Here is a 14,607-nt window from a genome sequence, read left to right as displayed (position 1 = left end):
CAGGCTATTAATATCTGCCCTAAGTCACTGGCTTTACTACTCTGGCGGAGAAAATTGTGCGGGAGCCCACGCCAATTTTTTCCGCCATTTAACCCCTTATTTTACTAGCTAGAACGGCCAAAATTTGCATATACACACTACTAACATTAGTAGTGTGGAATATGCAAAAAAAATGGTGATATGAGATGGTTTACTGTATGTAAACCAGGTCTCATATCATGTCGGGTTTGTGAAGGAGATAGGAAAAGCCTCTAATCTAACCTGTCAGTGTGATTTTACTGTACTCTACGCTGAATTGCCGGCTTTTCTAAGGACACGGGTGCGTAAAAATCAGACAACACTCGCATGGTGCGAGTGCTGTGCGTTTTTTTTCTCGCACCCATTGACTTGCATTGGCGAGTCTCGTCCGAAATCGCAGCAATACGCAGCATGCTGCGATTTTTTTCTCAGCCGACAGATTTTTCTCAGTCCGATTTCGGCTGAGAAAAAAATCGCAAATGGAATGTCACCTATTGATTAACATTGGTCCGAGTGCAATCCGATTTTTTATCGGATTGCACTCGTCCGTTTATCTCACAAGTGGAGATGAGCCCTTAAGGAGAATGTCCATCCATCTGTTTTGGATTTCAAGCTGAAGCGCACTTGGGTTATGCAGCAGGACAATGATCCAAAGCACATTCGCAAATTCACCTCTGAATGGGTTAAGAAAACAAAATTAAGACTTTGGAGTGGCCTAGTCAAAGTCCTGACCTTAATCTTTTATTTTTTAATCTTTTATTTTTATATAGCGCTAACATATTCCGCAGCGATTTACAGTTTTGCACACATTATCATCACTGTCCCCGATGGGGTTCACAATCTAGAATCCCTATGAGTAGGTCTTTGGAATGTGGGAGGAAACCGGAGTACCCGGAGGAAACCCACGCAAACACGGAGAGAACATACAAACTCTTTGCAGATGTTGTCCTGGGTGGGATTAGAACCCAGGACCCCAGCGCTGCCATGGAGATGCTGTGGAATGACCATAAAAAAGGTGAATCATTCTCGGAAACCCTTCAATGTGGCTGAATTACGCCAATTCTGCAAAGATGAGTGAGCCACAATTCCTCCAGAGCATTGTATAAGACTCATCGCTAATTATCACAAACACTTGATAGCAGTTGTTGCTGCTAAGGGTGGCCCAACCAGTTATTAGGTTTAGGCGGAAATCACTTTCAAACCGGGCCATGTAGGTTTGGATTTCTTTTTTTTCCCTTAATAAAAAGACCATCATCTAAAAACTGTATTTTGTGTTTACTTGTGTTATCTTTGTCTAATATATTTGTTTGGTGATCTGAAACATTTAAGTGTGACAAACATGCAAAACAAAAGAAAAATCAGTAAGGGGCAAACACTAACACAAATACATACATACACACAGATTATTCTGCTGCCAGACAATCCCTGGTACCCGAACCTGTAAATTTATGCCAAGTCAAAATGATTTCACACGGTCTTTTTAATATATTATTCTAGTGTTAGAATGTGGTGGCTCTATGTGAACAGGTTGAACTTATGAGTTTGGTGACATTAATGCTATAGAAATGTCTATGTTCTAATCAGTTACTGAAGGAAACAAAGTGAGGCCTCATTCACATGTCTGTGTTTAAACGCGTACGTGTAAAAAAAAAAAAAAAAGGTGCCAATGTCATCTGTGAATCAGTTTTTAACATCAGTGTCATCAGCGCGTCCTTTTTCACCAGTGTCTCATCATGGTAAGACCCGGACCATCATTAGGAGGGGAATACATGGTATTATCATTCTACAGTATTCCACTCCTAAAGGGTAATGGGAAAGGGTTTTCCTGCTATTTTGCTGTGGGATAGGGATGCACAGATTGATTATAGCCTGCGGTCAGCGAGTGGGACATCACAGTGAAAGACCGTTTTCTCACCTGTAAATACGGGACTGGGGGGTATTAAAGTGTGGCAGCGCTAAGCGGCTCATCGCTGCCATACCAGATGTGCTGCCACCCTCCTCCCTTACTTCATTATCTCTGTCATGGCCTTAAGGTACCTTCACACAACGATATCGTTAAGGATATCGTTGCAACGTCACGCTTTTTGTGACGTAGCAACGATCCCGCTAACGATATCTTTATGTGTGACAGGGACCAACGATCAGGCCCCTGCTGGGAGATCGTTGGTCGTGGGGAATGATCAGGACCTTTTTTTGGTCGCTGATCACCCCGCTGTCATCGCTAGATCAGCATGTGTGACACCGATCTAGCGATGTGTTCACCTGTAACCAGGGTAAACACCGGGTTACTAAGTGCAGGGCCGCGCTTAGTAACATGATATTTACCCTGGTTACCATTGTAAAAGTAAAAAAAAAAAACTACATACTCACATTCCGATGTCTGTCACGTCCCCCGGCGTCAGCTTCCCTGCACTGTGTCAGCGCCGGCCGGCCGTAAAGCAGAGCACACCGGTGACGTCACCGCTGTGCTTTACGGCCGGCGCTCTCAGTGCAGGGAAGCTGATGCCGAGGGACGTGACAGACATCAGAATGTGAGTATGTAGTGTTTTTTTATTTTTTTACTTTTACAATGGTAACCAGGGTAAATATCGGGTTACTAAGCGCGGCCCTGCACTTAGTAACCCGATGTTTACCCTGGTTACCCGGGGACTTCGGCATCGTTGAAGACAGTTTCAACGATGCCGAAGTTGTTCCCCTGATCGTTGGTCGCTGGAGAGAGCTGTCTGTGTGACAGCTCCCCAGCGACCTACCAATGATCATGGCCAGGTCGTATCGCTGGTCGTGATCATTGCTAAATCGTTTAGTGTAACGGTACCTTTAATGGGCAAGACCTTCAGGGAACTGAATAGACAACAGGTATTGTAAAAGGTAAATGGGCTTGTGTATCATCTAAGCTGCAGTTTTGGTTTATAAGTAATCTAAGGTAATTTACAAGATTTTTTTTTTTATGGTTATACATGTATTTAAGAATTTAATAAAGGCTGTGGCGAATATCTTTTCCACTAAGTCAGCGTGTTCTATTTATTGTTAGGTTTAACAAGGTATTTATGTGATATTATAACATAACCTGTGCAATGCCATTGTTTTTCCGGTATGGAAAAAAAAAAAGAAAATTACAAAGATTCTTCTATACTTTGCGAGGTTAAACATGGACAGCACACAGATGCTATCCATATGCTGTAGGCATTTTTCATGGACCCATATGATGGGTACGTGTTGTAGCCGTGAAAAAGATGGATATGACATGTACGTCCGAATGAGGCCTTCAGCCGGTAGCATTTTTTCACGCTAGTGTGAATGAAGCCTCACAAATTTCCATCTCTGTCCACCAAGCGTTAGCCTCATCAGCCATGCTCTTCAATATGCAGCAAGAAGCTCTTCAGAGATCTAGGAGCCGGACTGTCTATATGTTAAGTACTATTCGATACCATTGCCCATTGACTGTTCTTGACTTATTTTATGAAGTATACTTACTGCTCAGTTAATTTCATCAATTGGTAGAAAAAGTCTAGAAAAGTAAGATACCTAGTGCCCATGGGTTACTTACCCTTATCTATTATTCTTGCATCATCATGAGCCCTAATATACATCTCCTGACATGAAATGGTTATTGCTACATTAAATGGGAAAATGCAGACTGTCATCGAGTTTACGGTGATAAACAGTGAGGAATGAATATTTCTCCCTTGTTACAGCAGGGTAGACAGAGGCTGGAGAGCATGTATATAGCCAGCAATGAAAACCAAATATCACTACTCAAACGCAAGCAAACAAACCCAGGCAAATATGCATGCGGACTGACTTGAAGATCTGATGCTTTCTGTAAGTACTGTATGAAGGACGTGCAGCAACGCTGGTGCCGTCTTCAATAACAGACCTGGTGATCATTAATTATTAAAACATTTCATTATCTGAAGAAAAGAAAAACAAATCTGCGTCATTTGCATTTATGTAACATTATCCTGGAATTCCATGGAGGCTCGAGTACACTTAAGGCTACTTTCACACTAGCATTTTTTTCAATATGTCGCAATGCGTCGTTTATGGGAAAAAACGCATCCTGCAAAGTTGTCTGCAGGATGCGTTTTTGCCCCATAGACTAACATTAGCGACGCATTGACACAAGTCGCAATCGTCGTGCGACGGTTGCGCCATGTTCTGGTGGACCGCCAGGAGCAAAAAACATTACATGTAACGTTTTTTGCTGCCGACGGTCCGCCATTTCCGACCGTGCATGCGTGGCCGGAACTCTGCCCCCACCTCCCCACCCCTCACAATGGGGCAGCGGATGCGCTGGAAAAATGCATCCGCTGCCCCCGTTGTGCGGCGCATTCACTGCTAGCGTCGGTACGTCGGCCCGACCCACTGCGACGGGCCGAGCCCGACGCTAGTGTGAAAGTAGCCTAAGTTTTTAAAATATGTTTCTTAAGTCTGTCATGCGTTTTCTTTTGGTAACCAAACCTATATAAAACAATTAGCCTACTAGTAAGACTGCTGTTAAGAAAACTAATGTAAGCCTCAAAATAAAATAGAAGGTTCATTGGTTATTTAGATTCCCATCAAAGCGAGGAGGCAAAAATCGACAAACTCTATTGAGATCAAATCCTATCTCAAAGATCCTATTTCAATATGTACTAGGCATATTATTAATATTAGTAATTATCTCCAATTATATATCCTGTTTAGTTTTTTTTCTAGTTGTATTGTTTACCCCATGTGCAGGGTATCATCGTCAATCAGACATCCATGGCTATGGCCACTGAGACGTTCCTGGCAGCGCTTGTGCAGTTAGAAAGGAGTTTATCATTATTACTGGCCGGGTTCTCGGTGGCGCGCATAGTTCGAGTGTGCACAGAAGCTCCCTGCCCGGCCACCTCACTCCTGCACTGTAGAACTGCTGTAGCGCATGCTAACAAAAACATTTTAATTACTGCAGGTTCCCATCTACCGATAAATGCAGGCTTTACTGAGAGAGGTGTCCACATTCACCCAGGAATTCAGACATCAGCCTAAGAGGTATTCACACTGGTTAGGGACCCATCAGTTTTATGGGACAACCTTGACGTTGGTTGATGGGCAGACATTATTTGGCCAAATTTTGTGCAAAACGTCTCAATCATTTTTTTTCAAATATTCTAAAGCCAACAGAAATCAGTGATTTCAGTGATCAGTGAATTCAGAAATCACCAACCACACAACTGAAGAACCGATATCAAATCTTTGTAGAGGATGAAGATGGCACACCTAAGGATGAAGCAATACCAGCAAGCAAAAAAGAAAAGGGCACACAGCAACAAGTGACAGCAAAAAGTACAGCCAAGAAGCAACGAAGAGTGGTGGTGGTGGGAGACTCACTACTGAGAGGCACAGAAGCAGCCATCTGCAGACCGGACGTAACTGCAAGAGAAGTATGCTGCCTTCCAGGTGCGATGATCAAGGATGTGACCGATAGGATACCAAAGCTCTTCAACTCCAAGGACGTCCACCCATTTCTTCTGATACATGTTGGCACCAATGACACGGCAAGGAAGGACCTACCGACAATCTGCAAAGACTTTGAAGAGTTGGGGAAGAAAGTAAAGGAACTGGATGCACAGGTAGTTTTTTCTTCTATCCTTCCAGTAGACGGGCATGGCACCAGGATATGGAACAGGATCCTTGATGCAAACAACTGGCTAAGACGATGGTGCAGACAACAAGGATTCGGATTCCTGGACCACGGTGTGAATTACTTGTACGATGGACTCCTCGCCAGAGACGGACTACACCTCAACAAACCTGGGAAACACACATTCGCCAGAAGACTCGCTACACTCATCAGGAGGGCGTTAAACTAGAAGAAGAGGGGACGGGAAGAAAAACATTAGACTTGAACAAAGAAGATCCAGGAAAACATACTCAGAAGGGAGGTAAGAACATTTCTAAAACAATCCACAGCGAGGAGATTGGAACAAAACAAAATCCTCTAAACTGCATGCTTGCAAACGCCAGAAGCCTGACAAACAAGATGGAAGAACTAGAAGCAGAAATATCTACAGGTAACTTTGACATAGTGGGAATAACCGAGACATGGTTAGATGAAAGCTATGATTGGGCAGTTAACTTACAGGGTTACAGTCTGTTTAGAAAGGATCGTAAAAATCGGAGAGGAGGAGGGGTTTGTCTCTATGTAAAGTCTTGTCTAAAGTCCACTTTAAGGGAGGATATTAGCGAAGGAAATGAGGATGTCGAGTCCATATGGGTCGAAATTCATGGAGGGAAAAATGGTAACAAAATTCTCATTGGGGTCTGTTACAAACCCCCAAATATAACAGAAACCATGGAAAGTCTACTTCTAAAGCAGATAGATGAAGCTGCAACCCATAATGAGGTCCTGGTTATGGGGGACTTTAACTACCCGGATATTAACTGGGAAACAGAAACCTGTGAAACCCATAAAGGCAACAGGTTTCTGCCAATAACCAAGAAAAATTATCTTTCACAATTGGTGCAGAATCCAACCAGAGGAGCAGCACTTTTAGACCTAATACTATCTAATAGACCTGACAGAATAACAAATCTGCAGGTGGTCGGGCATCTAGGAAATAGCGACCACAATATTGTACAGTTTCACCTGTCTTTCACTAGGGGGACTTGTCAGGGAGTCACAAAAACACTGAACTTTAGGAAGGCAAAGTTTGACCAGCTTAGAGATGCCCTTAATCTGGTAGACTGGGACAATATCCTCAGAACTAATAATACAGATAATAAATGGGAAATGTTTAAGAACATCCTAAATAGGCAGTGTAAGCGGTTTATACCTTGTGGGAATAAAAGGACTAGAAATAGGAAAAACCCAATGTGGCTAAACAAAGAAGTAAGACAGGCAATTAACAGTAAAAAGAAAGCATTTGCACTACTAAAGCAGGATGGCACCATTGAAGCTCTAAAAAACTATAGGGAGAAAAATACTTTATCTAAAAAACTAATTAAAGCTGCCAAAAAGGAAACAGAGAAGCACATTGCTAAGGAGAGTAAAACTAATCCCAAACTGTTCTTCAACTATATCAATAGTAAAAGAATAAAAACTGAAAATGTAGGCCCCTTAAAAAATAGTGAGGAAAGAATGGTTGTAGATGACGAGGAAAAAGCTAACATATTAAACACCTTTTTCTCCACGGTATTCACGGTGGAAAATGAAATGCTAGGTGAAATCCCAAGAAACAATGAAAACCCTATATTAAGGGTCACCAATCTAACCCAAGAAGAGGTGCGAAACCGGCTAAATAAGATTAAAATAGATAAATCTCCAGGTCCGGATGGCATACACCCACGAGTACTAAGAGAACTAAGTAATGTAATAGATAAACCATTATTTCTTATTTTTAGGGACTCTATAGCGACAGGGTCTGTTCCGCAGGATTGGCGCATAGCAAATGTGGTGCCAATATTCAAAAAGGGCTCTAAAAGTGAACCTGGAAATTATAGGCCAGTAAGTCTAACCTCTATTGTTGGTAAAATATTTGAAGGGTTTCTGAGGGATGTTATTCTGGATTATCTCAATGAGAATAACTGTTTAACTCCATATCAGCATGGGTTTATGAGAAATCGCTCCTGTCAAACCAATCTAATCAGTTTTTATGAAGAGGTAAGCTATAGGCTGGACCACGGTGAGTCATTGGACGTGGTATATCTTGATTTTTCCAAAGCGTTTGATACCGTGCCGCACAAGAGGTTGGTACACAAAATGAGAATGCTTGGTCTGGGGGAAATTGTGTGTAAATGGGTTAGTAACTGGCTTAGTGATAGAAAGCAGAGGGTGGTTATAAATGGTATAGTCTCTAACTGGGTCGCTGTGACCAGTGGGGTACCGCAGGGGTCAGTATTGGGACCTGTTCTCTTCAACATATTCATTAATGATCTGGTAGAAGGTTTACACAGTAAAATATCGATATTTGCAGATGATACAAAACTATGTAAAGCAGTTAATACAAGAGAAGATAGTATTCTGCTACAGATGGATCTGGATAAGTTGGAAACTTGGGCTGAAAGGTGGCAGATGAGGTTTAACAATGATAAATGTAAGGTTATACACATGGGAAGAAGGAATCAATGTCACCATTACACACTGAATGGGAAACCACTGGGTAAATCTGACAGGGAGAAGGACTTGGGGATCCTAGTTAATGATAAACTTACCTGGAGCAGCCAGTGCCAGGCAGCAGCTGCCAAGGCAAACAGGATCATGGGGTGCATTAAAAGAGGTCTGGATACACATGATGAGAGCATTATACTGCCTCTGTACAAATCCCTAGTTAGACCGCACATGGAGTACTGTGTCCAGTTTTGGGCACCGGTGCTCAGGAAGGATATAATGGAACTAGAGAGAGTACAAAGGAGAGCAACAAAATTAATAAAGGGGATGGGAGAACTACAATACCCAGATAGATTAGCGAAATTAGGATTATTTAGTCTAGAAAAAAGACGACTGAGGGGCGATCTAATAACCATGTATAAGTATATAAGGGGACAATACAAATATCTCGCTGAGGATCTGTTTATACCAAGGAAGGTGACGGGCACAAGGGGGCATTCTTTGCGTCTGGAGGAGAGAAGGTTTTTCCACCAACATAGAAGAGGATTCTTTACTGTTAGGGCAGTGAGAATCTGGAATTGCTTGCCTGAGGAGGTGGTGATGGCGAACTCAGTCGAGGGGTTCAAGAGAGGCCTGGATGTCTTCCTGGAGCAGAACAATATTGTATCATACAATTAGGTTCTGTAGAAGGACGTAGATCTGGGGATTTATTATGATGGAATATAGGCTGAACTGGATGGACAAATGTCTTTTTTCGGCCTTACTAACTATGTTACTATGTTACTATGCAAAGCCGTACAGCTATTCATATTTGATATATTTCACATTGACATGCTTTAGCCCAATAACCTTTTTTTGTATGCTGTAGTGCATGTGTAAGGATTCTATAATTAACAATAGCTAGGCTCTCTGTGGTGCGCATAGTTCGAGTCTGCACAGTAGCTCCCTGCCCGGCCACCTCACTTCTGCACTGCGCATCATCAATGGCCAGGTTCTATGTGCACTGACTGCATAGCCGTCCTGTCTTGAAGCTCTATATGAGAAAGCAGACCATGAATAACGCGCAGTAATGGAGTGAGATGATCGGGCAGGGAGCTACTGTGCACACTAATTATGCGTGCTACCGAGAAGCCAACCAATGATAATGATAAACTCCTTACTAAATGCGCAAGTGCAGGCAGGACCCGCCATAGTGGCCATAACCATGGAGTGAATGCGATACCCTGCATGTGGGGTAAGCAAAACAACTATTAAAAAAAAAAAAAAATACAGAATACCTAATTGGAGGTAATTACTAGTATTATTAATATTACACCTAGTACATACTGAAATAGAATGCTAGAGATGGGAATACCCCTTTAAAAGGGAACCATGGGCAGCATGTATCAGCCACTGGCTGTAGTGTCCCAGCCAGTCATGCTTGTCTCAAAATATAGCGGTGTCTCACAGAAAAACATTTTTTTAAGATCCGCCGGCCGCTTCTCGCTGCCTGCTGATAGTGACTGAAAAGGTTATGCCTATACACGCCGAAGACCAGCCTGTACAACATTCAATATTGCAGCTCGATACCCAGTGGCTAGTAAAAGTAGGTTTTATCTGAACCACTGTTGTGTTTCAGAGTCGAGCATACATGGCGGAGATTCTAGAGCCAGAGGCCGATACATGCTGCCTACGGCTTGGGCAGCATGTATCAGTTGACAGGTTCCTATTGAAGAGTACAGTCATTTTGATATATATTTGCCATAAATCAATAGAACATGTGAACAGAAAATATGTAATATATCTTACAAACCGCCTAAGAATTGTGCACAGTGGGTATTTTTTATAGAATTTTTAATTGAACATCTTAAGTGCTGTCGGTCAATCCAAAAGATTATTAACCCTGAAAACTAAATATTTAAAGGGAACCTGTCACCCCGTTTTTTGAGATTGAGATATATATACTGTTAAATAGGGCCTGTGCTGTGCGTTACTATGGTGTATGTAGTGTACCCTGATTCCCCATGTATGCCGAGAAATACATTACCAAAGTCGGCGTTTTCGCCTGTCAATCAGGCTGGTCTGGTCAGGTGGGCGTGTTCACAGCGTTCTTTTCTTCCCCAGGTTTCCGTTGGTGGCGTAGTGGTGTGCGCATGTCCAAGGTCCAGATTCCCTGTGCCCACGTGAAGACACAGCGCGCGATCTGCGCTGTCATTCCTTTCATCGGTGCGGGCGGCCATCTTCCTGGGGCCGCGCGTGCGCAGATGTAGTGCTCTGCTGCACGGGGCTTCAGGAAAATGGCCGCGGGATGCCGCGCGTGCGCATTAGAGATCGCGGCGGCCATTTTCCCAAAGCCGAGATGCAAACTCGGCTTTGGGAAAATGGCCGCCGCGATCTCTTCTGCGCACGCGCGGCATCCCGCGGCCATTTTCCTGAAGCCCCGTGCAGCAGAGCACTACATCTGCGCACGCGCGGCCCCAGAAAGATGGCCGCCCGCACCGATGAAAGGAATGACAGCGCAGATCGCGCGCTGTGTCTTCACGTGGGCACAGGGAATCCGGACCTTGGACATGCGCACACCACTACGCCACCAACGGAAACCTGGCGAAGAAAAGAACGCTGTGAACACGCCCACCTGACCAGACCAGCCTGATTGACAGGCGAAAACGCCGACTTTGGTAATGTATTTCTCGGCATACATGGGGAATCAGGGTACACTACATACACCATAGTAACGCACAGCACAGGCCCTATTTAACAGTATTTATATCTCCATCTCAAAAAACGGGGTGACAGGTTCCCTTTAAGATCGTAAAAGCGAGGTTTTGTCCCTCTTAGGAGAACATCTATGTGTGCAGACTTTTGCAACTAAATGAAAAATGTGAATTTTTCCATCTCAATTGTTTAATTTTCATCTCTTTGAGAATGATAACCAATTAAAAATGTACAAAAATATGTATTTCTGAGGTGACTCACTGAGGTCAGCGCTGCACAGCGAGACTCTGAGTGCAAGCAATGATCTCACTGCAGTTTAGGGGCCTCAGTGAGGCTGAGCTCGCAGCAGCTCATTCTCCCACGGTTTTCAGCCTGGACGGTCGCATCTTGGCACCGTCCAGGTTGGAAACTATCGGAGACATGGATTACTTTGTGGGACCAATCATTGAACAGGTGAGGGATATGGTTGTTTTTGTATTTTTCTTTTTTTTTTTTTTACAGGAGACAATGGTTTCAAAGGAATGGCGAGTATAACCTTTTGTTAGTTTTAAATATACTAAATTTGTATTTTTTTTTTTATTTCAAATAAAAGTCTTTAAACTGGCTGTGTTTATTTACAATACAAATATAGGATTAATAATGGATAGGTGTCTTCTAGGCGCTTCTCCATTACTAAGCTGGGGGCTTAATGTCAACGGATAATACAAAGGTGACATCAACCCCAATCGCCACCGATGGCATAGTGCCAGAATTGGCACATATAAAATAGATATGCCTTTTCGGGGGTGGCTGCGGGCTGCTAATTTTAGCCTGGGGGGGGGGGGGGGGGGCGGCTTCGTAGAAATATCCAGGCCCCTGTTTGCTTTAGCTTGGCTGGTTGTCAAGAATAGTGGTCACACCACACAGGGTTTTTCTTTAAATTATGAATTATTCTTGATAACCAGCATTGCTAAAGCTGACAGCCGAGAATTGCAGTCCACAGCTGTCAGTTTTGACTGGCTGGTTATGAAAAATACAGGGGAAGCCACACCATTTCAAAACATTTATTTATAGCACAGGCACCGGCTGATGAATACTCCCATCAGCCAGCCCTTGTTCCCGCTGTTATTAGCGGCGGCAGCAGGTGTAGGCAGATATGAGTAGTAGCCCCATCAGCTGCTGCCTGTGACTGCAGGTAAACTTTTTCCCTTTGGTCAAAGCTGCGGGTCACGCCATCATCTGACAGAATAGGAGCTGCTGCTCTCCAACTAGGGGTAATGACGTTACTACTGATCTGATGAAGTGTTTGCCATGCAGTCATGCACATGACAGCAAGGCAAACACTGGCTATTCGGGCCCCTCATTAATGTGAATGGGATCCGGGTTCAGGTACCGAAACCAAAACTTTTTTTTTTCTTAATTGAACCCGCCAGACCCGTACATCCAGGGTTTCACCCATCACTAGTCATAAGGCTTCCATTCATGGAGTCTGTCAGTTTCTTTATCTGTTAACTACCAACTTTTTGGGCAGCATCAACCACAGTTTCCGATAACCTGATCAGAGAGGTGACAGATTTATGGTGAAGGAAAACAATCGTATAAAAAGGGGCCACAAGTTCAAGGGTTTAGGTCAGGAGAGAAAAGGTCATTATTCTTAGGACCTTTACTGGCAGCCGAGGAGAGGAGTACTTCGTTGTACATGATGGAGGATGGTATGCGTAAAACTCATGGTTTCTTTGAAAGATGCAGACTTTTTCCTGCACGACTACTGGAAAAAAGGGTCTTTAAAAACTGGCAGTAAGTTTGGGAGTTGATTTTGAGTGCATAGTCAACCCGAAAAAGTCCAAATAGCTCACCTTTATTAATACCAAGCCACAGCAGTAACCCACCTCCACCCTGCTGGTGTCCGAGTTGTAGTGGATGTCGGTGACCGTTTCGTATCCAGCCACGAGCCCATCTATCTGGTCCGTCAAGAATCACGCCATCAATGCGTGCTCTGTCATGTATCACTTTTGATATACTGGAGGTGGACAGATACTCAGACGCAGTCTACTTCGACTGAATGTATGCTTCTAATAGTAGTGTATGCTAAAAAATTATGCATGACAGAGCACACTGACTATGTTGGCACCATTATAGTCACTTGCTCCATCATCGCATATGCCCTAATCCTGTTTTGCTGGGGTTCGTTCACAAGCTCTGATGAGACCAATGAACGTGGGCAAGAACACAAGGTGAAAGCACCCTTTGAGAAATCAGCTTCTATTCTCCTCTTGGACGAATCAGTCTCAGTTCTCGATTCACAGGTAAAATGTGTTTTCAGTGAAAAATGAAGATATTCCCATTGCTGAGGTAAGAGATGAGAGTAGATGTGCAAAGTTCTACGGAAAACAAATAATTTCAGTATAACCCGCGGCTCAGTGCACACCCCATGACTGATAGCCAGGCGGCTCCCAAGTAGAATCAAGTTCATTTTCTCCTGGCAGTCACACTGTCAGTAAGGCAGCACTGCAAGACTAAATTAAATACATGAAGATTAACCCTATATCTTTAGGCATTAAAACAGACATGTCAGAGGAGTCAACTGGTCCGCTTTGTGCAGCTTCAGTAGGAGTAGAATGTGACTGAAGGTGAACAAGTACACAGCTAAAATCTAGAATAGACCTGTAGTCCGTTACACGACGACTGATAAACATAACATTGTACCTAGCTCCATATACAGTTATTTGTTTTTCCTCTGCTACCTATGCTACCTGGAAGCAGCCAAGACCGGATAGTGTTGTATCTATTTTAAAAAGTCAGGCAGGACATGTGTAATAGGAGTTCAGGATGAGATAACATGCCAGCGCCCAGCGTAATTAGAAGAGTCTGAACATCTTCAGTACTGTGATGTAATCTGAAGCCAGTGTGGGATCAGCACACCAAAGCCATTGCCCTTTGCAGTCCAGCCTATACTGGTCCAACTTCATTTTTTTTTTGGTATGTATCTTAAACACTTATCAAGAAAAGTAACAGAATAAATCTTACCAAGATTTTCTTTTTCAGCTTCAGCAGTAGAAGATCTGGAAGACAGAAGCAAAATGTATAAAGTCAGAAAAAAAACAAACAAACCCATAAAAAAAATATTACACAAACAGACAATAACGAACATAAGCGCCAGTGTGTATTAGTAGTTCTACACATGTAAATAGTAGTGACAATTTTCATTTATTTACAATGAATATACAGATCTGTCAAAAATTAAGAGACCACAGCAAAATGTTCCTGACGAAGCCGAAGGCGGTGAAACGCCCTTCAAGGCTCCTGCGCATCTCACCGGCGGCTCTGCATGTGACAGCCACAATGTCCCAAGGTAATAACCCCATTTATGTTCTTATAATGTATTGTTGACCTGGAGACCCCGAGTCTGGCTACATCTCGTTTTTTAATTTTGACCAGTTCTTTTCAGCCATTAACCCTAGGCTTACCTCATTGTTTGGTTTCCATACTGGTATGTGCTGCTCCATCCTGCGTCCCCATCCTGTCATGAGCTGCTCCATCCTGCGTCCCCATCCTAACATGTGCTGCACCCATCCTGCACCCCCATTCTGACATGTGCTGCTCCCATCCTGCGCCCCCATTCTGTCATGTGCTGCACCCATCATGCACCCCCATTCTGACATGTGCTGCTCCCATCCTGCACCCCCATTCTGTCATGTGCTGCTCCCATCCTGTGCCCGTTCTGTCATGTGCTGCTCCCATCATGCGCCCGTTCTGTCATGTGCTGCTGCCATCCTGCGCCCGTTCTGTCATGTGCTGCTCCCATCCTGCGCCACCATTGTATTATATGCCCCCCATAAGAT

The 14,607-nt window shown here is 43.6% G+C and overlaps 1 protein-coding gene across 1 annotated transcript in view; it reads right to left on the bottom strand.

Annotated features, from left to right (window-relative positions):
- Positions 1–14,607, bottom strand: part of PRODH (proline dehydrogenase 1) — a 220,076-nt gene that overhangs the window by 137,048 nt on the left and 68,421 nt on the right. The window contains exon 3 of the mRNA XM_069758514.1: positions 13,793–13,827. Coding sequence (XP_069614615.1) covers positions 13,793–13,827 — 35 coding nt within the window. The remainder of the gene's footprint in view (positions 1–13,792; positions 13,828–14,607) is intronic.

The sequence above is a fragment of the Ranitomeya imitator genome, chromosome 1, assembly GCF_032444005.1.
Source record: "Ranitomeya imitator isolate aRanImi1 chromosome 1, aRanImi1.pri, whole genome shotgun sequence".
NCBI lineage: Eukaryota > Metazoa > Chordata > Amphibia > Anura > Dendrobatidae > Ranitomeya > Ranitomeya imitator.
Note: the sequence above shows the minus strand (reverse complement) of the source record. Positions and strands in the feature narration are given on the sequence as shown.